Source organism: Periophthalmus magnuspinnatus, chromosome 15, assembly GCF_009829125.3.
Source record: "Periophthalmus magnuspinnatus isolate fPerMag1 chromosome 15, fPerMag1.2.pri, whole genome shotgun sequence".
Classification (NCBI taxonomy): domain Eukaryota; kingdom Metazoa; phylum Chordata; class Actinopteri; order Gobiiformes; family Gobiidae; genus Periophthalmus; species Periophthalmus magnuspinnatus.
In genome coordinates, this window is record NC_047140.1 from 23,154,799 (window position 1) to 23,179,057 (window position 24,259).

The 24,259-nt window shown below is 38.3% G+C and overlaps 1 protein-coding gene across 2 annotated transcripts in view; it reads left to right on the top strand.

Annotated features, from left to right (window-relative positions):
• Nucleotides 1–24,259, top strand: part of macrod2 (mono-ADP ribosylhydrolase 2) — a 595,671-nt gene that overhangs the window by 163,854 nt on the left and 407,558 nt on the right. For both annotated transcript variants that reach the window (XM_033979597.2, XM_055227511.1), the window contains exon 5: nucleotides 17,987–18,103. In XM_033979597.2, the coding sequence (XP_033835488.1) occupies nucleotides 17,987–18,103 (117 nt within the window). The remainder of the gene's footprint in view (nucleotides 1–17,986; nucleotides 18,104–24,259) is intronic.

A 24,259-nucleotide genomic window follows, 5' to 3' on the forward strand; every position in this document is an offset into this window, starting at 1 on the left:
CTCAAATTGTTGTTTGTGATGAGAAAACAATATTATAACAGAGATCAGAACATAGTGTAAAACAGGCCCTTTAAAACGACACAAGTATATCATTAACGATAAGAAAAACCCCAAATCTCAGTCATGTTTAAAATTTGACTCATTGCACAGCTCTACATTTAGCTGATTTATACTAAAGCCAAAACAAGTTGCTGTAGCAGTTTCACCTTGCTTTTGAATCTTTTTGTTTACTGCTCCTTGATAATAGAAACAGATAATGATCTGAAGCTGTAGTGGTAATTCAGGGAGGAAAATAAAAACAACTTGCCATTGTATTGATTTTTTTCAGAACCGCAATATGCTCTGGCAGATTGGCTTCACTCTTGGTTATATAATGAAAGATCACACTAATTTAACCTCTGAATCTCGCTTTACACATGTTCATTCCAGGTTTTCATTATGTTAGTTTTTAAAGGGCATCAGGTACAAACTGTATGCAGAAGGTTTTTGGCACGTTTTCATTTTTATTAACAGTGAAAGCTCAACTAAAACTACCATTTCAAGCTCAATTTTGAAGTAAGTTTGATTTATAAAGATATCGGTCTTGTACTAGTTCTTAGATCCAGACCATTATAAAACTCATCAGGAAAGGTCAAATTTTTCCCCATTAATTTTCATTTTTTTGCTCAAATTATAGACTGTATATATAAATGGACATAGCTAACCTGCTAGCCGCTGCATTCCAAATAAGAAGTGACCATGGGCGGCTTTCCAGCTCCATCGACTTTTTTTTTCCTGACATCATGTTCGTAAATCAAGATATGAACATTAATAACAGTTGCCTTCTTTCACCGAGGTCTCTCCCGCTAGCGTTAGCAACAGGTTTGATTGACAGCGTTGCTATGCGCCTGTTCCCTGCTAAACCAGTGGTGCGAACAGGAAGGGCCGTTACCTTTAACAACCTCGCTCCGGATTGGCTCTTTGGTTGCTATGATACTCACAGTCGGACGTCCAAATATGGAACTTGGCTCCAAATTCACTGCTATAACTATGAGCTTCATTTGACTGGAGCCGAACACTGTGGGCGACGTCACATTCACTTAGTCCACTTCTTTATACAGTCTATGATTCAAATGAGTGTCTAGTTTTGACACTTTACTGTTGATTAGTACTTGAGTATTGGCATAACCTGGGGAATTGACGGGATATACTGCAAAAACACATTGAATAACATTGCGAGGGACATGTTTACCAGTTACAACATGGAACATTCAGACTGAAAACGTAGGTAGCGTGAGGTAATTTTAAATACTTATATATATTTTTTTGAGTGGCTGAAGTGTGTACAGTATGGCCACCTTTAATTGTATAGTTTTCTTTGGTGTTGGCATGTGTTCGGAGTGGCTTTACAAATGTTAATGTATTGTGAAGGGCTGAAGGCCATGCTGAAGAGGCGTTTTCCTCTGGCAAACGCACACAAGCATGCATAATAGTAACAGCTGTTCATGCATTTTAATCCCAACGCACTGGCTTTACCTTCAGTGGCTCCATTTTCACAATTACACACGTTGGAATAGTACATACACCACACATGTATGCAAAGACCAAATACTGCAGGTGTTTATCAGGACAATTTATGGAAGAATTTTCGTTATTTGTGTGTGTTTTCTGTGTTGTTTAGACCTTTCTATATATGTAATGAAATGCATGAGATTTTGGTTGAGTTTGCGAATTTTTGCTGTATAGTAATGTTAAAGGGGCTGTACCTGAGGTTGTTTTTTTTGTTTTGTTTCCCCAGGTTATAAAGTAAAATGTTATACTGTAAAAAGCAACTCTAAAAAGCAACATTGTAAACTTTACGATTAAAATGAGACCACGGTGTACGATCTGCGTCTAATTAAAAAAAGCACCATTATTGTTCGCAAACCAGGAAGTAGGACTGGTGCGCTGTTAGCATGCTAGTTGTTATTAGCGTTACAGTGATGAGCTCTGAAAGTTGAGAACAGAGCATTTTTCACGTTTAAAGCAGACCTATTCTGCAAAATCGACTTTTAACCGTGTTCTAGTCGTTTCCCCTTCTACTCTCTCGAAGTTGTTTTTGTAGTGATGGAGCTTGTGCATGTTTCATTAATCGCTTATTTTCGAGATGCCATATTGCCAATCAATCCCCATTTTCACTGCCACCAACAGACGCCCACTGCACTGTAGTTGCTTAGTTCATTTTTATTTTCTTTCAGCTGCATGGCTCTTTGTTGTGATGAAGTTTACGGTGAAGTCAGCTCCAATTGCGCACCAGTTTTCTAATGCAGAAGTCAATGAACTCTGAATTATCTTTAATATTGTGGTTTAAAATGTGCAATTTATAACATAATGATCCACGGGTGTCAGAGATTATAACTCTGTAGCAGACACAAGCACAATAAGTCTTCTTTAAAGGCAAGAAATTAGAGACAGTGCCTTTAATACTCCTGGACAAGTTTAAAGTGTGCTCTGTGAAATGAACTGTAAGCCCTCAATCACCATTCCAATCACAATTTCTCACAAACCGTTATTAGATATTTTTCCATACTCGGCTTTTTCCAAAGTCTCAGAAACCCGTGCCTTTTTCTCCTCACTTAGTTTTAAAACTATTCAGATTGCCTATTAATTGCATGCATTTGTCTCGCCCTGTCTTCCTGTTGCATGGAACAAAGTGCTTGTGTTTCAACTCTCACCTCTCTCCAGGTTGTTCTTAGAAAACCATCCTTTACCATCAGGCAGCAGCAGAGGCAGGCTCTCTTGGGCGTCTCCGCGGTGAACTCTTTGTGCAGTGGAAGTAATTTATGATGAAATTGGCCAGGATCTGCACTGGGGGTTGTGTTTTCAAACCGTGTTTTCTCAACATTAGCGTGTCCCTTATTAGCCTAGCGCCGCAAAGGGGGCAATTTCTACAGACGCTGGTGTTTAATTATGGGAGAATGAAAATACCTGAGCTCAAGTCATTTGGAAACAAAAGTCTGTTGTTAGGGCCTTGTCAAAGCGAGTCAGTTTGGAAATGGTATGTAATCAGGTTTCATTCACAATTGAGCCCTGATGAATAGTTGCAACTGGGAGGGCATCTGGTGAAAAATATGTGGGTAAAAGCTGGAAGGAAAAGAAGAAAATCATGAACGTGAGCTTTGTTCAAATGTGAGCTTTGCAGACTATTTTTTATTGTCATAACTTATACAACACAAAGTATCTGACACAAGGCAGATTGTTTTCTTTTAATGCAAAGTTCTATTATAATATAAATTATTTGGTATGTGTAAAAAGAAAACAATGATAACATTATGTAACTTAATTGCCTAGACATGAAGTGGTTTGTGCAAATCCAAATGACAGCTCTCTTACAAATATGAAGCCAACATGTCAACTTGACCAAAAGTCAACATGACCAGAATCACTCCTGTCACTGGGCACAATTATACACTTTTCAAATCCTGTTCCATTTGCACTTAACTTTCAATGAATCGGCCTGTGCTCTAATTAATTACTCATCATTTTTTCATAGTACTTTTCATTAACAAACGTCTGTGTGTATTTTTATGTGCATATTTAAGTATCGACCTAAACACTTATTAATGATTAGTAAACTATGAGAGAACGATGTACTCATCCTGCAATGCAGTGATAATTCAGGCAGCTCTTAGCTGTTAATCAAGTCTTTTTGAGAGCTTTTCTAAAGTGAAAACTAATTATATTTTATTAAGTTTTTATTATGGTTGGCCAAATTTCAGAGAAACCGTAATAAAATGTTCACTTTATTTCGGTATGATTAAGATGACTAATAAATGACTGAATGACAACTTTAGTATGAATTCTACCAGTAGCTGATACTTTTAAAGTGAAGACTATTTGGACTTAATAAAGTATTTGTTAAGGTACTATACTCGCCATTATCTAAGCCCAGAGTGTCATGACCCATTTTCCCCTGAATTTTGGACCTTCTCATTGTGAGTCAAGAGCACTAACCTCTGTTCCACCGTGCCGCCTGTATTTCTTAATCATTATGTCATGCCTAAATAATGTGAAAATTCTATTAGTGTTTCTCTGGAATTTGGCCAACCTTAACAAAATCTTAATAAAGCATCATTAGTCTTCACTTTGGAAAACTCTCAAAAAGACTTGACTCTAACAGGTACCAGCCGCCTGAAGTGCCGTTGCATTGCAGAATGTGTAAATCGCTCTCTTATAGTTTACTAATCATTAATAAGTGTTTAGGTCGATACTTAAATATTCATGTACAAACACACACACAGTTAGATAATGAGTAACTAAGTATGAAATAATTATGAATAACTGTATACACAAGCCAATTAAATGCAAGTTAACTGCTAATTAAAAGTAGTTACTAAGCCTGAATAATTCTTAATAAAGCATTTGTTTTTTTTTTATAAATGAAGCTTTTGTTCTTGCTTTATTAAGTCTAAAGAAGTTGTAGTTATTATAAAGTGTTACGTGTTTCTTAAATTAACACTGGCACACATTTGCTTATACAGTTACTTTCATTAACATAACTGAAAAACAAGAACATGTGTCTGATAAAACCAACATGTACACACTCAATAATTTACATCCGATCACAGTTTTGATCTCAGACGCGGATCCACGGCGGACAGCAGCCGCTCCGTAACTGAAAGCAACATTATTTTAGAGGATTTGATGATTCCTGGCAGCCCGTGATCAGCTCCTCTCCTGCTGAGAAGGTGGCTGTCTCTTTGAGAAGATGTGCCTCCCCGAGCGCCTGTGCTACATGTCGAGTACCTCCACCGCACAAACGTATGCCGGCCTTAAACCCCTGCCACGAAGCGCCTTTTGATGTCTCAACCTCTCGGAGATGAATTAGCCGTGTGCTGTGTTGTTCATGTTAATTATGTTTCAATATGTTTCCACCACTTTGATATCCTGTGTGAAATGAGCCAGTAAAATATAGTGTTTCTGTGGGTGTCAAAAGTATTAAGGCAGGATATTATTTATTCATTTTAAAGAAAGGAAATTGCACTCGCTCAGCCTTGATTTATGATGATTCTCCGTCTTAACATTAAAGCCATATTAGTGTTCACTTAAATAACATGCTGGATTTGTTCTTTTTATTGCTTTTTTACGCAGAACCAGGGTGTGGTTTTGGTGAACTAAGGAAAGAGCTATTTCAAGACACCTTTTTTTTTTTTTTTGAGGTATAACAGCAAATGATCTGCCTCCTGTTTGCAGTTTGCTTAAGACTTTGGCACAGGCTACGTTTTACCAGGTGCCTCTTTTTATTGCAACGCTTTTGGTTTTGATTAAATTTTCACTGCCTACACATATGAAAATGACATATGGACATAGTTATTATAAAGTCCATGTCAAAGGCAGACACAGATCACCAAAGTGCCTCGTTTTGTCCAGTTGGATCAATGCTTGTGTTAGCTTAACCTATAGCACGATCAGTCTGATTTTATTTGAAAGTTGGACTGTGCAGATTTTCTGGTAGAAGCTTCGTCACATGCTTGGAAATACTAATGATTTCCCTGGAATGTTCTACAGTTCAGCATTAGACTTGTTTATCTCCATGAGGACAACCACTTAAAGCTACCAGGCCAAGTTAAAGGCCAGAGCTGTGGAGAAGCAAGCCTGCTCTGAGCATTATAACAATAAAGACAAGGCACGGTAGGTTTATTTGTATAGCAGAATTCGTATACAAAGTACAATTGGTTCACCTTTCGCAGTCTCGCTGTTTTGTAGATTTTTCTAGTGCAATTTTACATGCTTTTTTTTTTAGTGTATGAACGTGCATTGTGTTCTGCGTCCTGATTGGCTGAGGGACTGTAGACCATTGTCCATCACTCTCCTCCGTGCTGTATCTCCTGTACAGTACAGAATGTGTTCAGCCAAATTTACATAAATGTTGGATCTCAGTGTGACTCTGAAGTGCTGTATGTTTGCAAGTTTCTCCCCGACAAAACCCACAATGTCGATGAAACGGTTTGAACTTTGAGAGTGAGAAAGAAATGTGAGAAAATGTTAATGTCTGTCTGAGAAAAGTGTATAAAGTGTGTGGTGAGGGGTTTTACAGCCTTAAAGCACAAAATAATAAAAATAAATAAATAAATAAAACTGACTACTTTGTGGATTTCGCCTATTGCAGGTTATTTTTAGAACGTAACCCCCGCGATGAACGAGTGATCACTGTAATTCAAAGTGTTTTTCGGAATAAGATAATAGACATTAAAATCACAATACAACAAATCAAAACATAAATAATCATCATAAAAATAACGTTAAAAGAGAAGAGTGCAGAATAAAAATCTTTCAGTCATATGCACAGCTAAACACAACCATTTTGAATCTGAATTTAAACATTGTCAAAGTAGAGGCCTGTCGCAAAACCTGGAACAATCTTTCAAAAGATACAACTGCATAAAACTGAAACACTGATTCCCCATGTTTAGTCCTGACTCTGGACCGGCAGGAGGCCGGTCCCTGAAGTCTTCAGAGTGTGAGATGGTTCACATGGCACTAATGATGAGTGAATGACTTCACTGAAAAACTTGAATCAGTTCAGGGGAGTTCTCTATGAACAAATCAAAGCTTGTGTTGCGTTGCTTTTGCGGACAATGTTCTTGAGATTGCTGGAGGAGCCTATATGATACTGTCTGCTGACAATCTCCTCCATTCTCTCTTCAGCGTCCTCTGGCAGTAACAGTAGAGCGCAGTGCCAAAGGTAATCTAACCTAGGAGACACGGGGATAATAGCCACATTGACCGAGAGGTTGTTTATAATAACAGGCCAGAGGAAGGGTCAGAGGTGAAAAATGAGTGTGATATTGAGGCTGGATGAGGTTTGTGTTTATCTTGGATTAATGCCTCACTCTCTAAATGAAAGTTGGGAGCCTTGAGGTTCAAAAGACACACAAATGGTGAATTGAGTCCGTCAGTGAAGCAGGAAGACCATTTGGCAAGCAGCTGAGTATGTGATGTGTATGTAGAGACAGTGACAGGACGGGAGACGTGAGGAATGTCTCTTGTTGTGGCTTTTCCGAGGGCTGCCTGCTAATGTCAACCGTGTTACTTTGGTTGACCCTTTAAATGCAGCTCAGTGTAAAGGTTTGAGTGAACTTTAAAGACTGTTCTTCTTGAGAAATGCCAGTTTTGGGTCATGGACTGTAGTATCGATGCTGGTTTGAACTTAGATCTGTTATTTTAAGCCATGTTAGAATGTCTTTACCTTCTCAAAAACATACCTGGAGTTTGTTTTTTTTGGCTTTTTTCACGCAGGTTTAGAGGTGTAAACAGACTAATAATAAAGGATTACTCAAACTTCAAAATGCTCTGTTGCAACTTGTAATGTTTTACCTTTAATTCAGAAAAAAATCGGAATTCCAGAGCTGAAACAATCCAAATTATTCTATTGAAGATGTATGAAGTTTAAAAACATAGCAGAGCACTTCCTGTATTACCACATGATGTCACAAGGTGGAACAGAGTGTTTGAGAGAAGAACTCAGCCTAAATATGCAAGATTTGTGTGTTAAACAAAACACAACTCCAGATATGTTTTTGATGAGGAAACAACATTATAATAGATCATAAAGTAGTAATACGGGACCTTTTAAAGCATATAAACCTGAACTGAACTGTCAAGGGGCATATGTGAGTGTATTACTAATCTAGTCATTCTACGAGATATAAAAAAGACACTATTCACAGGGCAATTCTTGATGCCTGTCGTTATCGTGCATTTTAGGATTGTTCGACTGTTCAGAGATATTGGACTGGGATTAATAGAGCACCGTGAAGTATCTTGAACATTATCATTCCGCTGGATTTCAAAACTCTCTGGGACGTATAACCCCTGCAATGAAAACAACACGGGCACCTTATACAATTTATATTTAGCAGCAGGGTAAAGAAGCAAACAAACAAATGGATGACACAGGATGAACCAACTGTCATGGACTGGACTCAAATAACACTTTATTCGGCCAGCTCATCTTTGGAACAGTCCAAAGCTGCGGCCGACCTGAGAATACTCCTATGCCATGTGAAGAATGCAGACAGTGTACTTTAGTTTGAGACAGGGTGACTCCGCTCGCTGAGATAGCAGGACAACAGGACAGTGACGCAAAAACAACATCTTAAACGTGTCACGCTCAGCAACAACACCGGGCCGGAGCAGTTAACACAGCGAGGGCCGGCTCCGAGGAGTCCACAGCTGTCGGCCCAAGCGTATTGTTACATGAGAGAACCAGAGCGGTGGGTTCTGTAAGCAGCAGGGGGGTGATACAAGTGTGGGATGAGCATTATTTAATCATTTATATCAACCAAAACGCTTTTTTATCAAGATATAAACGATAATGATACTTAAATACTGTGGTCCTCAAGGTGGTGGTCCCCAAAGCTGATAATTTCCTTAAAAGAGGCGTAAACTAGACTCTCTTTGAATTATAATGAAGGGATGACATGTACATTGATTCTTGATTCCTAAGACAGTAGTTTGTCAAGAAGGAGACGGACAATACCGGTCACCTTAATAAGTTTTGCACTGTTGTTATGATCTTGTTGTATAGATCTACCTCTAAGTATTTTATTTTATTTTTAAGCATATCTTTTTAACTTTATGCATGCCTGTATTTGTACTCATTCAGTGTTTTTATGTTGCACTTCATCACCAAAGAGAGTTCTTAGTTTGTGAGCTGTGTTCACTGACAATGGCAATAAAAAGTCTTCTGATTCTGATGTTGAGGTCCCCAGCATATCGTAGTAAAACAAGGTTGTTTACAGAAAATGGCTGGGAACCACTGCATTAAAATAACCAGGAAATAATATTAATAATGTGAACGTGATTGACAATAGTGCCTTTCCTTTTTTAAATATCCCTTTGGGTATTTCCAGGTTTAATTTGACCAGTAGCAAAATCTTGGGGAAACTACCCACCTTTAAAGCAGATCATCACACAAAATTGACTTTTTAGAGCTTTTACCCATGTTATTTTTCTATCCGCTCACCGTTTACTCACCGAAAGTTGTGTTTGCAGTGATTCATGCACGTTTGAGCAATCTTTAATCAACTATTTTCAAGACGCTATTTTGCTGATCAGTCCCCGTTTTCACCACCGGCATCCGCCCACTGCTCTGTACTTAGCTCGCTATTCAATTTTACTTTCTTAATCGATGACACACTAAGCATTCGGCAGCGTTGCGTAGTCATTTTGATATATTTTTATCTAAATATCCGCTGCTCGATAGCACGATCTGCAGCTGTCCATCGGAAGTACCGACTCTTTGTTTTGATGACGTTTACAGTGACGTCAGCTCCCATTGGACGCCACAGTTTTCTAACGCAGAACTCAGCGAACTAGTTTCCTTTATTAAATCATTTTAGATGAATAATGCGATTTAAAATGTGCATAATGATCCACGAGTGTCAAAGTTTGTAGCTATAAACAGACACAAGCACAGATCTTCTTCAAATCTTAAGCCAGTATTCAGATTAGAAGTACAGCTCAAGGATTAGTCTTCTGTTTGGGCATTTTTACTTCATTTCGGTTACTTTATCCTCTGAATTACAGTACAATAATACTACAGTGTACATCTGCAGTATATACAGTAAAATAGTATCTCCCACTTCTGAGACTCCATTATCATCTGTGTTTTGCCAACCGTAGCTATAATACCCCGTAGTTCTAAAGAGGCACATCGTAATGGAACCTGTTCTTGTTGTTGTTGTGCTCACACCACAGTATCTGGGGAGTGTACCGCTCGTACGCCTCAGCTGCTTTATGTCACTTTGGGGACTAACATCTGTGACTCTCTCTGTGCCATTATATAACAGCCAATCCCCATGTTTACCTGGCTATTAGAAGTAAATAGAGATAATACTTCTTCCTCAGTCTGGTTACAGTACACAGTGGCCCTGGTTGGCTCCTGTTGCATCCAAAATTGCAGTGATTAGGACACATAATCCCGAATCACAAGGGATGCACTGCAATGGCTCTACATATTCCACCTGACATTTAGCTCAGCCAGATTTCTGATTGGCACTTGATTAGCTGCTAATCCGTGTCATTATCTCCTCCAGTGAAATGAGTGCAGGAGAAAATAGTGTGGTAAATCACAGAGGTGGGACGGTGGAGGGGGCTCTGCTTTAAAAGTGGTATGAGGGGGAGAGAAAGTGAAATGTGTTGCTATGGATACTTCAGAGTGGCCAAGTAAAGGGCTGGTTATGATTTTGAGGGATTACTTTTATGATATGGGTTATTCATTAAAGTTTATTAGATTTTTATTTTTTTTTTTTAGCTGTAGTTAGCAAATGCAAAACTTGTTCTTCCTCACTTCTTCCCTATCCTGGCCTTTGTTCAGACTCACCTGTGCTCTCTCGTCTTCTTTAAAGAGCCCGTATTACGCAGTTTTGTTTTGTTTTTTTCTCTGTTATAATGTTGTTTCCTCATCAAAAACAAAGCTGGAGTAGTGTTTTGTTTCATTCACACATGTTTAACGTGAACCTTGCAAATTTGGGCTGAGTTCTTCTCGCAAACCGAAAATGAAAACACTCTGTTCCACCTTATGATGTCACGTGATAATACAGGACGTGCTCCACTGTGTTTTTAAACTCTTTAGACCTCCACTAGAATCATTCAGATCAGGGGTGTCCAAAATTTTTCACCGAGGGCCATATGCTGAAATATATTTGAAGCAGAGGGCCACAGACCAGTGTCGATACAAGGAGTAAAATGGTGCATTTAACACAGGTTTGACAAAGATATTGTACCGTTAATAAGACTTGGGAGATTATTTTTAGGTCTGTATCACAATGCAATCTGATGTTATTCAGGTTATAGAGGTAAAATCTCTTCAGTTTGTAGTAAAAAAATACCACATTTGCCCCCGGGGCCATAGTTTGGACAGCCCTGGGGGAGTGTAACGATTTAGTTCATTTCAACCCTGGAATTGTCAGTCTCTACTAAACAAAAGTTAAAGAGTAGCTGTTAACTTGAAAACTCACACTTCATGACATCAAAAGGTGGAACAGAGCATTTTAAGCTTTGGGTAATCCTGCATTATTAGTCTGTCTACATCTCCATAATGTGTAAATGAAACAAAACACAACTTCAGGCATGTTTTTGAGGAAGTAGCAGCATTATAACAAGGCTAAAAGTTCATAAGAATCAATCTTCTGCAATATAGGACACAGACGTTGTTCATTGTTGGTGAACTGTATAATTATCCTACAACTTTTGAGCATTTATTAACTTGAAGTAATTTTTATTTTGAGTTAGTATTGCAGTTAAGATGGCTACACTGTCCCAATGCTAAAATGCTCAAGAAATACACCTGCATTTTTACTATATATGAACCATGTCCCCCCTCCACAGATCTGACCTGTAACTTGGTCTCGTGGAACCAGCTACTCGTCCCCATGGAGATTGATAAATTTAATGGATTGATTTGTAGATTGGAAATATGTTGTAGCACATTCACCTGAGGATATAACAAAAACAAGAGATGAATTTACCATTTGAAGAAGACACATTAGTAGTGGACACGTATGGACAAATCTTGCACTTATTAAATTAAACCTCCTCTTTAAGTTTATATCTGTAGGAGCTGAAATCTAGTGATATTTCGTTGATTGTGTAACACTCTAAAGTCAGATAAATGTTCTTTTTAAAGCGTCTAGGGGTGATACAGAGATGTGCGAGAGAGAAAGGCTAGTTTTTAGATCGACTAAAGCAGCAGTACAGGTGCGTCGTCATTATGTTTAGTTAGCATGTGAATGTAGAGTAATTACATCCATGCATAGAGCAATTCAAATGTAAAGCAGCCACAAATGAGGCATAAATGAATGAGAAATTCAGCACCAGTGTTTTGAATAGGCCTCACTGCTGTCCTTTCAGTGGTGTCAGGCGATTCACTTTAGGGACTTACCAATGATAGTCGCTCATTTTCTGTCCAATGCGTGCCACATAATGAGGAAACGGTTATGGATTTAGCAGAAATGTTAAATACAAATATAAATAATGCATGAAGAAAGTTGTTTTTTTACACTTTTTATTGTGTCATATTGTGTTTTTGTGTTTATTGTGTCATGTTTTAAGCATAGCTACCTCCGTTTTTTTTTAAAATATATACATAGAAGTCATTAGTAATATTTTTGCAGTAGGCTTCATTTTGCTTGCCTTTAAAAGCCTTTAGAAAAATGGCTTCATTTTCATAAAGGTTTTTTTGGCAATGTACAATGCAATTATGAAAGTGATCTTTTGGTAACTGACATGAAGCTCCAATTTCTGTGCCTGAATGGAAAAAAATGCCAACAGTTAGTCCAGTCAGGTTCATCTGGTCTTCCATTAATTTATTTTAATAGATTCTTTTTCCAGACCAAGGTTTAGTTTGTTTTCATAGACAGTTTCGACTGCTCACTAATGGTCTTCCTCGGAGTGGTCATGTGATGTTTCTGTGGTGTGTCTGGTCAGTTGATTTAAACAGTTTTTGGCGCTGTCTTCCTACCGGTCAAGGCAGGACGACAGCGCCATCTGTAGTCTAACTTCTACAGGGCGGTATTCCAGGTGTGTGAGAGTGAAAAAGCCCCCTCATCCCGGATTGTAGATAGATTATAGATCTGCAGATGGCACGACCGCTAGTGAGCAGTCGAAAATGTCTGGTATGAAAACGAACTAAACCTTGGTCTGGAAAACAAATCTATTAAAATTAAATATCTCAACTTTTTTTTTCTGTCAAAATTATAAGCATGGTAACTATGTGAAATTCAGATATATTTTATAAAATTCATTAGGTAGGTTTCTTTTTCCCTTGCCTTTTAAAGGATAGAGGGCTTTGGATATGTGTAGCATCAAGGTGAACTTAGAAATCTTAAAATGGCTTTTTTTGACTGCAGTTTTCGATTAAGTACTAGTGTAGTTTCATTTCATATTTTAAAATCTATCTAAGCTTCATGTTCCACTTTCAACAATTTTACAGAAATCTCCGGTTTTTCAGAAAAGCCCTTTGGCAATATGCTTATCTAATCCACTTTCTGTTATTAAGGCATAAATGAACATATTCATACTGTGAGTAGTATTCTCCACATTGTGAACAACATCCCAGGAAAGAGCGAAAAGCAGCAGAAAAAGAGCTTTGACACAAAATGGAAGCTGAAAACTATTATCCATAGTCTGATTCTTGAGAGGGGGGAGATGAAAAGCGGAGGCCCATATGTCTCTCCTCACTGCGATCCCAAGGTACTCGTGTGGTTTAAGATCAGCTCGGTGATGAGAGGGAGGTGTCTGGGGAGTGGGAGTCCTTTGGGAGCCATGAAAACTGGAGAAGGCATTGTTAAACGGTGCTAACACGTATTGAAAAACGGCAGAGATCGGGGTTTGCTTTGCATCCACTTTTAGCTGTGGTGCTAGGCTAGCTCTGTTGAAGGTATAAGCTCTTGTGGTGTGCAGTTGTAATGTTATTTTATTAATATATATGGTTACATCATTGTTTATAGAGGTCTGTTTTTCCCCAGATTTACTCAACTCTTAAACATAAATCCCGTTTCATGTAAAGGAAAATAAATTCAACTTTTGCATTGATGTTTTTAATACATTTTTTCTTTGGTAACTATGTTTTAAGACTTTTTGCACAACATGAGCTGCTTCATAGCCCTGAAATGCACCGTCAGATGTTTTATTCAGCAGTGCAAAATATTTTTATTTACAGATAAACTCTACATTTTGGTATGCGTATTTGATCCATTCTATATACTAATCCAAGCCTTAAGTTTTGCATTATTGACTTGCTTTCAAAACCTTGTCTGCTTGTCTCCATGGAAATGTTAGCGCTTTGCCTGGAATGTTCGACAGTATGGCATTAAACTTGTCAATCTACATAGATGACGACAACAGACTAGGTTACCGGGAAGATCTGTGGAGATGTGAGCAAACTCATAGTACGAACCAGAGGCTGTATAAAAAAGTATGACGTCACCCATAGCGTTCGGCTCCAGTCAAATGAAGCTAATCGTGGCTAGCAGTTAGAGGGGCGAATTTGGAGCGGAGTTCCTTATTTGGAATTCTGATCGTGAGTATCATAGCAACCAAAGAGCCAATCCGGAGAGCAGCTGTTGTCTGTGCTAAATGCGTGCTTAGTGAACCTGTTGCTGACACTAGAAGGAGCAACCTCGAGGAAAGAAGATGCCTGATTTGTCTGTTATTAATGTTCTTATCTTGATTTACGGGCACAATAGAGAAATAAAAACCCCACGACCATGTAGAGCGGGTTAAGATCACAATGATGGGTCTCACTGCAGCAGTTACAGAAAGAGAGGTGTCCATTTTTCAATGTAAAGTGAATTGGAGCCAGAGTCAATGGAGCCGGATGATCACTTCCTGTTTGGGATGCAGAGGCTAGCAGGTTAGCTACATCTATTTATATTTACAGTCTATGGTAAGGGCACATGTTTTGAGCTATAAAAAACACCTTTAATGAAACGTGTGGACTATTTCAGGCAAAGCATCTCCATGGAGACAGCATGTGTTTGTCATGCTTTAGTTTCAATCTTTTTATATTGAACTTGGTTGAGAAAAAGCAGAATTTCCCACTGCTTTTTATTTCTTATTTAGTGTTTTTTTTTTCTTTTTGTTATCTTTTCTTTCACTTACTTATTTAAAACCCCAAGACAATCACAATTCTTCACAATCACGCCTGTCTTCTCTGTACTTCTGCTAGCGGCTTACCCTAAATCTCCAAAGTATACATTGCTCCATTAGCTTCAGCGCTACACAAATCATTTAAACTGTTAGCTGTGACTAAACATTATATAGAAGGTGTTACATTATGTGCACACAGCGATTCAAACAGGCCCCAAAGCTCTTAACGCATTTGACAATTCCGTGTTTGCTCGCCGTTCAGACGCAATTATCATGCAAATAAGTGCGTCTGATCATCACAAACCAGTCTCATCTGTACAACGCGTTCAATGTACAATGTATGGACTATGGCGATTCGTACTTGCGTTAACACTACTGCTACACAGCTGTTTTGGTGCTAAGTAGCTTTCACTAGCCCCACATCACTGTCACACTCATGTTACTGCGTGGAAAAGCCATCAGGATCCGTCTCTGTCAAACGCCTGTCCCTCAGTCCATTAAAGATGATGGATAGGAGGAGAAAATGGTCCTCCCAGCTGTTGTCGTGGACTTATCTGAGCGAGATGGAGACGAAACGTTGAAAAAAAAGACGCCCAGTTTTCAAAAAGACCCATTGTTTACGTGTCGGAACATGCTGTACGGCGATCACGAGTTGGACAATATTTATACTGCGGTTATGCAAGAGAAAGGACAGGTCCATAAATGTTTGGACAGTTGCATCAGATTTACAAGTTATCTTTAAGGTGTTTATTTATGATCAGTCTTACTGTATTATATGAAAAAATAGATCATGCAACTGGGATTCTCAAGTAGACCTGTCACTATAACAAAATTCGAAGTGTTATATAATGCTGTGATATAGGTAAAGATAGACGATAAACGGTAATATGGAAACTAATTTATGCCATTAACACAATAACCCAAGAGCCAATACATAAATCGCAGAACTAAATAGTTAGTTTGCATCTATAATAAGTCATAGAAGTTATTTATTCAACTCTCTACAGCTCAAATCTAATCATAGAACAGGAAAAATAACAAAAATGTACCGACTTGTACAAAAAATAGGCCTGTCATGATACTGCGTACCTTTTCTAAGTCCTGCTATTTTTCTGTTTTGTTGTAAATACAGTAGTTTAGGTATCAACTTTTACATTTTTCGGTGTTGCACTGGTTTCATCTTGGCTGGACGTCCAGTTTACTCCTGAAGTAGACTTGGTTTGTCCTGTTCCAGTCTTGGTTTAGTCTTGATCTGGTCCAGATTTAGTTGCAAAGTTATTCAGAGTTTAGTTTCAGTTGTGCAAGTTTTTCTTTCTTTTTGCTTCAGAACTAAATAAATCGTGCAAATGTAATGAAAAATATGCAACTTCCACTTTCAAAGACCAGAAATGCTTTAGAAATTGAACCCTATCTGCAATCCAGTTTGGTTTGGGAGTTACTTCAGACGTTTGAGATGGCCTAGTTTTCCCTTTTTATTTTTATAATTAGGAAATGTATTGATGCTGTCCATAGTGAGTGCCACTTTGAGTCTATTCCCCTCTGACTTGTCTTGTTAACCCCACCAGTTGATCCCTCACCAGCTATCCAGCAAAAAGCATTGTATTTGTCAATGTTTCTTGTTCTGTCTCTTGTTTGGGCTAATGGCTGGGCAGGACAAGTTGAAGGAGGATTTTATGATGTCTCCCTGTGATTGATAAGAGACTCTTGGAGGGATGTCAGGCTTTCAGAGACGGATAATGTGGATTTCTATCTCTCTGCCCTCTCGTGTAAGACGTGCCATCAATCAAGTGTATCGCAGCTTAAACCCGGTCAAATTAAAACCTTAAGGAGGAAGCATGGGTAGAGGGAGAAAGTGAGGGAAAGACAAGGACCGGAGAGGTGCAGAGAAAGAGAGTGAGGGAGAGAGAAACGTAGGGAGGATGTTCTGTGAGTGGGAACAAAAAAAAAATCTAATCACAATGGAACAAACAATACAATTTTGAACATTTGTGGATCTTTTGTTGGAATATTTATTTCTAAAAAGGTCTATAACGCTGAATACCACATTGACTGAAAGGGAGACAGATGATCTCTATTGACACGAAAAGTCTATTGTTGCTACTAAAAATGGTTTCCAATCGGGGGAGGCAGGGCATTTGTAAAAGGAGACAATGCCCGTCAGGTTAAGATTTAAAGCAGACCTATTATGCAAAATCAACTTTTCAAAGCTTTTAACCATGTTATAGTTGTTTCGCCTTGTCATTTACCCTCTCGAAGTTGTTTTTGGAGTGATTTGTTCATGTTTGAGCAATATTTAATCACTAATTTTGAAGTATGGCAGATCAACTCCTGTTTTTCAGCACTTGCATACACCCACTGCTCTTTGTTGTGATGACGTCATTTTAGATTAATACATTGGTCCCTTGTTTTTCGCCAGGGTAACGTTCGAAAAATAATCCGCAATAGTCGAAATCCGCAAAGTAATCAGTGTTTTAAGGCTGTAAAACGCCCTCACCACACACTTTATACACTTTTCTCAGACAGGTTTTAACATTTTCTCACACTTCGCTCTTGTTTAAACACTCTCAAAGTTCAAACCTTCGTATATTATATCCTCCTTCCTCGATAATTGCAATAAATTTGTTGTTCACATGCCTCTGCTCCAGTGTTACCTGCAGAGGCCCCTCTCTGTGCAGAGAAACACTTTTAAGTCCAAAGCGTTTCTAAAATTTGACAAACCAGCCCTTGGTACTGCTACTGGAATCAGCTTCCCTCTGTCCAACTATTTAGATAATTTCTTAAACCAAAGACTAATCATAAATATATTACACTTATTATTAGCTATTATCATTTGCATAGTTGAAGAAAATGTGCATCATTTGTCTTTATTCCAACATGGTGAAACCTGTTTGTTTTTTTTCTTTTAGTTGATTATAAAGTAGATATTTCTTACTTTGTATCTAATAAACATGGTTTATTTTTATATTAGAGGTAATGATGTGAGCTTGTATAGTAGATGCAGGCTGTTGACAGAGGAGAGGGATTACAGGAAGAACAGTCTCATTTTGCTGCGTGGAGGCGTTATTAGATCCTGGCCTGGCTAATTTCATTCCTAAGCTCGTCAATATTTACCAGCAACAGACACAAGCCCGCGCTGTCACACTCCCCCTACAGAGACACGCGATATGCAAGCCAGATCATTTCAGCTTGGACAAAGTCTGGAGAAATCTCAATATTATACGCATACTTCTTGTTATTGGTCTTGTTTCTCTAAATGAGTGCTTGTTTTGACATGATAATGCAGGCAAAGAGCTAATTAGCCCAGCATGGAGAGTTGTTGTATGTGGGATCCAGCCAGGCCTCATACCTTCGCCTGTCGTGTGTCTGTTTGCAGTTGACGGCTGCATACACAAAGCGGCGGGGTCCTGTCTGTTTGACGAGTGCCACTCACTAAACGGCTGTGAAACCGGCAAGGCCAAGATCACCTGTGGATACGACCTCCCGGCAAGATGTGAGTAAATCTAATTCTCCTCATCATTATTGCGCAATGTGTTTGTAACTGTTGGTGTAACGATGCACTCATACGTTTTGGGGTGGAGGAGGGTGATGCATTGAAATTCTTGCTTTCACTGTATGCAAATTTGAAATGTAATGCATATATATATATATACTCAGTGATAAGAAAATGTTCAAAAAGCTGCAAAAAACAGTTGATATTTAATGTGTGCAATCTTACATTCTGTAGTTTTGTGGTTAACTTTACTTTTGATTCACTTTTTCTGCAGCACTTAACAGCCCAGTACCCAATTTCCCTCATGTATTTGTGCAAAAGGTCATACCCGAGTACAGATATATTGTATAAGCCGCCGTTGAGGTCAAAATATGTCCTCTACATGCTGTCTGCATCTAATGATAAAGGGTTTTTTTATTGTCTGATAATCAGGAAATGCGTGTTAGCATGCTATTTGCTTGTTGTTAGCGTCACAGCGCAACTCTGGCTTCTAAATATTGTGAAAAGCTCTTAGAAACTCATCACCGTGAATAAATCGCTTTTTTTGGTAAGTGAAGAATAACTTTGGGCCACTGCAAACTGGGTAAATGAAACTATATCTGTTTTTTTTAAGACAATAAAAATCAGGTACGGCGCCTTTTGACCTCAACCCAGACATTTACATACGCATATCTCATTAGTGTTTCCATGACAACCTCAAAAAAGATCACAATATACATTTTTGCCAATATCGTTTCTAATTCGACTTTGAACTGGAGCATTCTAAAGCCACTTCCCGTTGAGCTCTTGCATTAGCTGACATTTAGCCAACATTATGACGTAGTGTGAAACATTACAGCAGTAAAACACGCACAATCCAACATAAATCTGCGTTTTTATAAGAGTCATTCGTTTAAAGCCATAGCAGGCTCGTGACCAGCTGGTTCGCTCTGCCGGCACTGCATTCAGCACCTGATCTCCTTACTTTGTTTACTGAAGACTTTATTTGACCTTGAACATACCCTGAGCACTTACACTGATTTCTTTCACATTAACTTAGCAGCCTTTTATTTTATTAACACTTCTACCTAAGAAAAAACGTGGCTTTCTAAATCGGCCTGTCACGAAAACATATTTTGAAGTTCGATATACAGTTAATATTGCAACTAATTTATGCTACAATATGACACAATAACCAAACCAATCTGCAGTATTGTTAAAAAATCATGAGCTGCAATAAATAAACAGCAGAATGAAACACTTTAGTGCTTATTTTGCATCAGTAATGAGTCATAGAAGTTAGAAATTCAGCCTTTTATAGATTAAGTCTTATGATAAACCTAGAAAATAACCAAAAATTTCCCAGTAGGGCCAAGAAAATGTACACACGATACATTTTGACCCCAAAAAACAGATGTGAATGGCTCCGTCTATGTGGAATTGGCTTATCTAGAATTAAAATGGGACTATGCAAGACCAAAATAATTCTACATCAGGACTATAGGCTTGAACTAGAACTACACCAGGACTAAAACGACTCCACAGACCATAATAACCACTGGCCTTTTTAAAGCAAATGGTGACTAAAGTGGTCTATTCTTCATCAGGATCTTAAACTGAAACTTGATATAGGCTGTTCTCACACATACAACCCATAGTACCCAGCGAGTCTACAAAACCCCGGGATTTACATATTCCAAGCCGATTATTGCATAACCAAAATATAACATACTGGAGCCATACCGCGTCACCGTGCACAGCCTGTGTCTAATCCATCCCTGCATTTTCGCTCCTCTTTTCTTGCGTTTTGCTTTACACATCTGCTTGGAAGTCCATAAGAGTTGGAGCATCTGGTTTGTCTCAAGTTCATCCTAAAAAATACCGTCTACTATTGATATACTGCTTTTAAAAACAATGTCTGTGCTGCACATAAAGATGGTATCTGTTGATTTATTCAGTGGAAACTATAATTTTAATCTACATTGATTTAGTTCTGCTACAAACTCAAATTGATTAGCAGGAAATGCACGAAAGATGCCTGTTTTGCCTGCAGTGTCAACATAGCCCTAGGATGTTTATTTCTACTGTGGTACAAAATGGTAAAGAAACAATTATTTTTCATCATGAATATTAATGTGTTGGTTGCTTTATGTAGAAGACATGATAGAAATTCTTTATAACATGAATGATTAAAGAGGGGTATTAAACTATGGGGTATTGCTAGCACATAAAACATTCAGAGCACCATGTTAGCTTTTATTGTTTTTAATACTAAATTAGCTGAAAACCAGATATTAACACATTTAATAAGTTTCACATGTTTTTTTGACGAGTCCCTCCTCCTTTTGCTCTCTCTCACTGCCTCTTCAGAGCGCTGTCACATCACAATTATAATGCAGTCTGCTGATCAAACTGCTGCACATCGCGTCAGGTTTGTGAAGTTGTGGTGTATTGTTTTGTATCTTGCTTTTGTATATTCATGAAAAATCGCCGTGCTGATGCGTGGGTGACGTGAGGCTTGAGCTTGGGATAGGATCGTACTGCTAACCGCAAGGAGGGTTTGAAAAGGCCAGAGACAGATCACTAGATTATTTAAATATGCACGAATGACATCTAAAACCTCCTCGGGCATGTTTCTTATGACAGCACAGCATTATAACATGGTCAAAAGCTCCAAAAAAGTTGATTTTGCATAATGCCCCCTCTTTAATTAAGCACCTAATAGCATGATGGTTTAATTATTAGATTGGGCTTGTTGGTAATGTGAAAATAAAATGTTTTTATCATAATTTAAAACACTGGGGAAACTCATTTGTGAATTAGTTATTATTTATGGCGTAATAAGTATGATTAGTGCTTATTGTATGTCTGGATGGGAGCGTAGCAAACACATTAAAATGCCATTAAAGCAGACCTGTTATGCAAAATCAACTTTTCAGAGGTATTAACTTATCTTATAGTTGTTTCCTCGTCTCATTTACCCGCTAGAGGATGTTTTCGGAGTGTTTCGTGCAAGTTTGAGCAATATTTAATCGCCATATTGCCGATCAATGCCCGTTTTCAGCACCACCGCCATACGCCCACTGCTCTGTAGTTACTTCTTCCTCCAATTTTATTTTGTTAATCGTGATACACATAGGATTTAGCAACTTTTCGTCATCAATTTGGTACAAAGGAAAAAAAAAAAAAAACTGTTACTCACCAGCGACGTGGGCCAAGAACCTCACTGCTCTGTGTTGCGATGACGTTTTCAGTGATGTCAGCGTCCACTGGGCACTAACGCGGAAGTCAGTGGACTCGTTTCTTTTATTAAGTCGTTTTAGATGAATATTGTGATTTAAATGTGCAAATTAAAACATAATGATCCACGGGTGTCAAAGGTTATAACTATACAACAGAAACGAGCACAATAGGTCTTCAAAAATTTTTAAAAAAAGTCTTCATTCGAGTTGTATATCAGCCCCGTTATTTTATTTCATAATCATCTTAAAATCAGTCATAAATTAAACCAAGAAGGACAGTTTCTTTCCTCTTCAAAGTGATGCTTAGTAAATTTACAAGAGTAGGTCTCACAGTAGCGCAAAACTGAGCAACTTTTAGCACATCGTCAGCCTAATTTACTTCACTATTAGTCTCCCTTGAACTTTGTCTTGATTTGTCTTGTGAAGTTAAATACACAAGGGGGTAGAGAAAGTCACCGGCAGTAATAATTTGGTGGAGACAGGCAGTCCCAGCGGCCCTAACCTAACCCTGAAGGATTTCTTTGAGAAGGGAGGGAGACATTGGGGTCCCGGTGAAATTAGGTTGGTGTTAATACGCTGTGTCGTAAAGATGTCAAACAAATGGAGCAGATAAACTTGCGAGTCAGTCGTGTGGGCAGTCTGTTCAAGTGTGTGTACTCGGTGCCAGAGAAGGGGGCGCCGTGACAATTTAATAACCCCCAATGTCACCTGGGAGCAATCTGGTCTCCGTCGGGTGCTGCTGTTGGGGTAATTATGTTCAGGTCCACAGCTCCTACCTTACTATAGATTGGGTAGCGCCAGTCCGTTTAGTTCACATGATCTGAGCCAATATCCACCTGCACTGATTGCTGTCACAGAGATTGCCCTCCCTGGAAATTGCTATATTGTGACATTACTTTGTGGTCGATTCGCAGTCTGTGAAATGTGTTTTGTGGTTTTTGTTGTATACCGGACCATGAACTGTCTGGTCCACAACCAACAGTAAATGGCTTTGATTGCCAGTTGCCTGTACTCAAAATGGATTTAAATGCATGAAAAGCGGTCAAAGATCTTACAAATGGCGTCCGTAACACAAAATAGCTCTGTGGATTAGAGTTAGTCAGATACTAATCGATACTGGAACTTGTATTGGAACTAGATACTTTTGAGCAGGTATCGATTCTAAAAAAGTCACATTCACAGACAGAAATGAACGTTTTCTGAATGATCTTGAGCTGTATCAGAACAAGTATAACACATAGACTAGTACACGCTCATGGACCTCTATGGAACCTACTGGACGATTGAGGGATTACACAGATATAAGGCCACATGGTAATATAAAAGGAAGTACTACCATTTAATACCGAAAATTACATTCTATTGTCTAAAGCAGGTGTCAAACTCATTTTCACCGAGGGCCACATCAACAAAATGGCTGCTCTCAAAGGGCCAGATGTAACTGTCAGATAAATATCACTATGTTTTAATCTTGTTAATTAACCGTTTCTATATTTATTAGTTATTCAAGTTACAAATATAGCATATGGATTTGCATAGATATGAAAAAAATGGCTGTTTAATAGTGTATCTAATGATAAACTGACATAAAGCGTCATACCTTTTAATTTAGTTTATCGCGGGCCACATAAAATGATGTGGTGGGCCGCATTTGGCCCACGGGCCTTGAGTTTGACACATGTGGTCTAAAGAAAGATTGTTTTTTATTATCGCGGTCTGAGGACAGTAGCAATGATTCTGTTCTAAATACTCAAGTTTGAAATCTTAGTATTATAACACTGACATCAAGCAAAAATGATTCAGTGATGACAGCGATAAATACATTTTAATCCAAAGGAAAATTGTTTGACGAACCTCTTTTGGACATGGAAATGAGCAAGTTTGCAGTCTTCTTAATTATAATCACTGTTAACTGTGCACTTGTATGCTTCCCACATAAATCTATCTCAAGTTTAAACTGCAATGCACATCACACTGTCTGAGATTATGTAAATGAGCGTCTGCCAGGGACCAAGCAAGATGCATAAAATGATTAGAATTGACACCAAATTAATTTTAATACTTGGGTAATTAAATAGTTAATTCAAACATGCCTGCTATTATTCACACAGCAGCATGGTAGAAGACAAAGGTGGTAACCCAGGCGTCGTTTTACATTCATTTATTAAGGATTTTGAATGCCATGATGCATTATGGGATAACCTTTCACTACGCCTCCCCCGTCATATTCTCATTATAGTTTGTTTAGTTAGAAAATCTTATTGCGACAGTGTTTCTTGCAAATGGCACACTTTCTTTTCAATTGAGAAGCAAGAATTACACCGGCAGATGGACTATTTACCATTTACATCTTGGCAACGCCTTGTACTCCTAAAGTGGACAGTTGCTTTCCAATTTCGCCTGAAGATTTTGCTGCTTTTTCACAATTTTCTCAATAAACACACAAACCAGCTTTCAGAGAAGGTTCATCTTTAGGGACGCTTGTCTGGCAGCCATTCTGTTCCATATAATTGAAAACAAGTTAATTTAGACCCAGAGTAATATGGATGCAGCCAACACTTTTTAAATTAAGTTTTTATAGTTTGAGGGTAATGGGGATACTGGAGATTTTTTGCAATTTAGTTATCAGTTTGCCTTACAGTACTGTGCAAACGCAGCTTTACCTATGGAAGTATATCAGTGAATACATTTTTCTTGGTTTTAACTGCAGATTTAGGAATAAAAACACATTTCTAGAAAAAAAAAATCACCTTAAAGTTTATCAGTGTGCGAAGACTGTGTTTGCTTTTTTATCTGAAGCTTATACAAAAGAAAAATGGCAAATCCAACACTAGTTCCATATCCAAGGATGAAAAATGAGCACTGTTGCCATAGCGATTCGCAAATTTAAAAGCAAATAATACGTTTTGTGAATAGTGAGTCCTCAAAATTACTA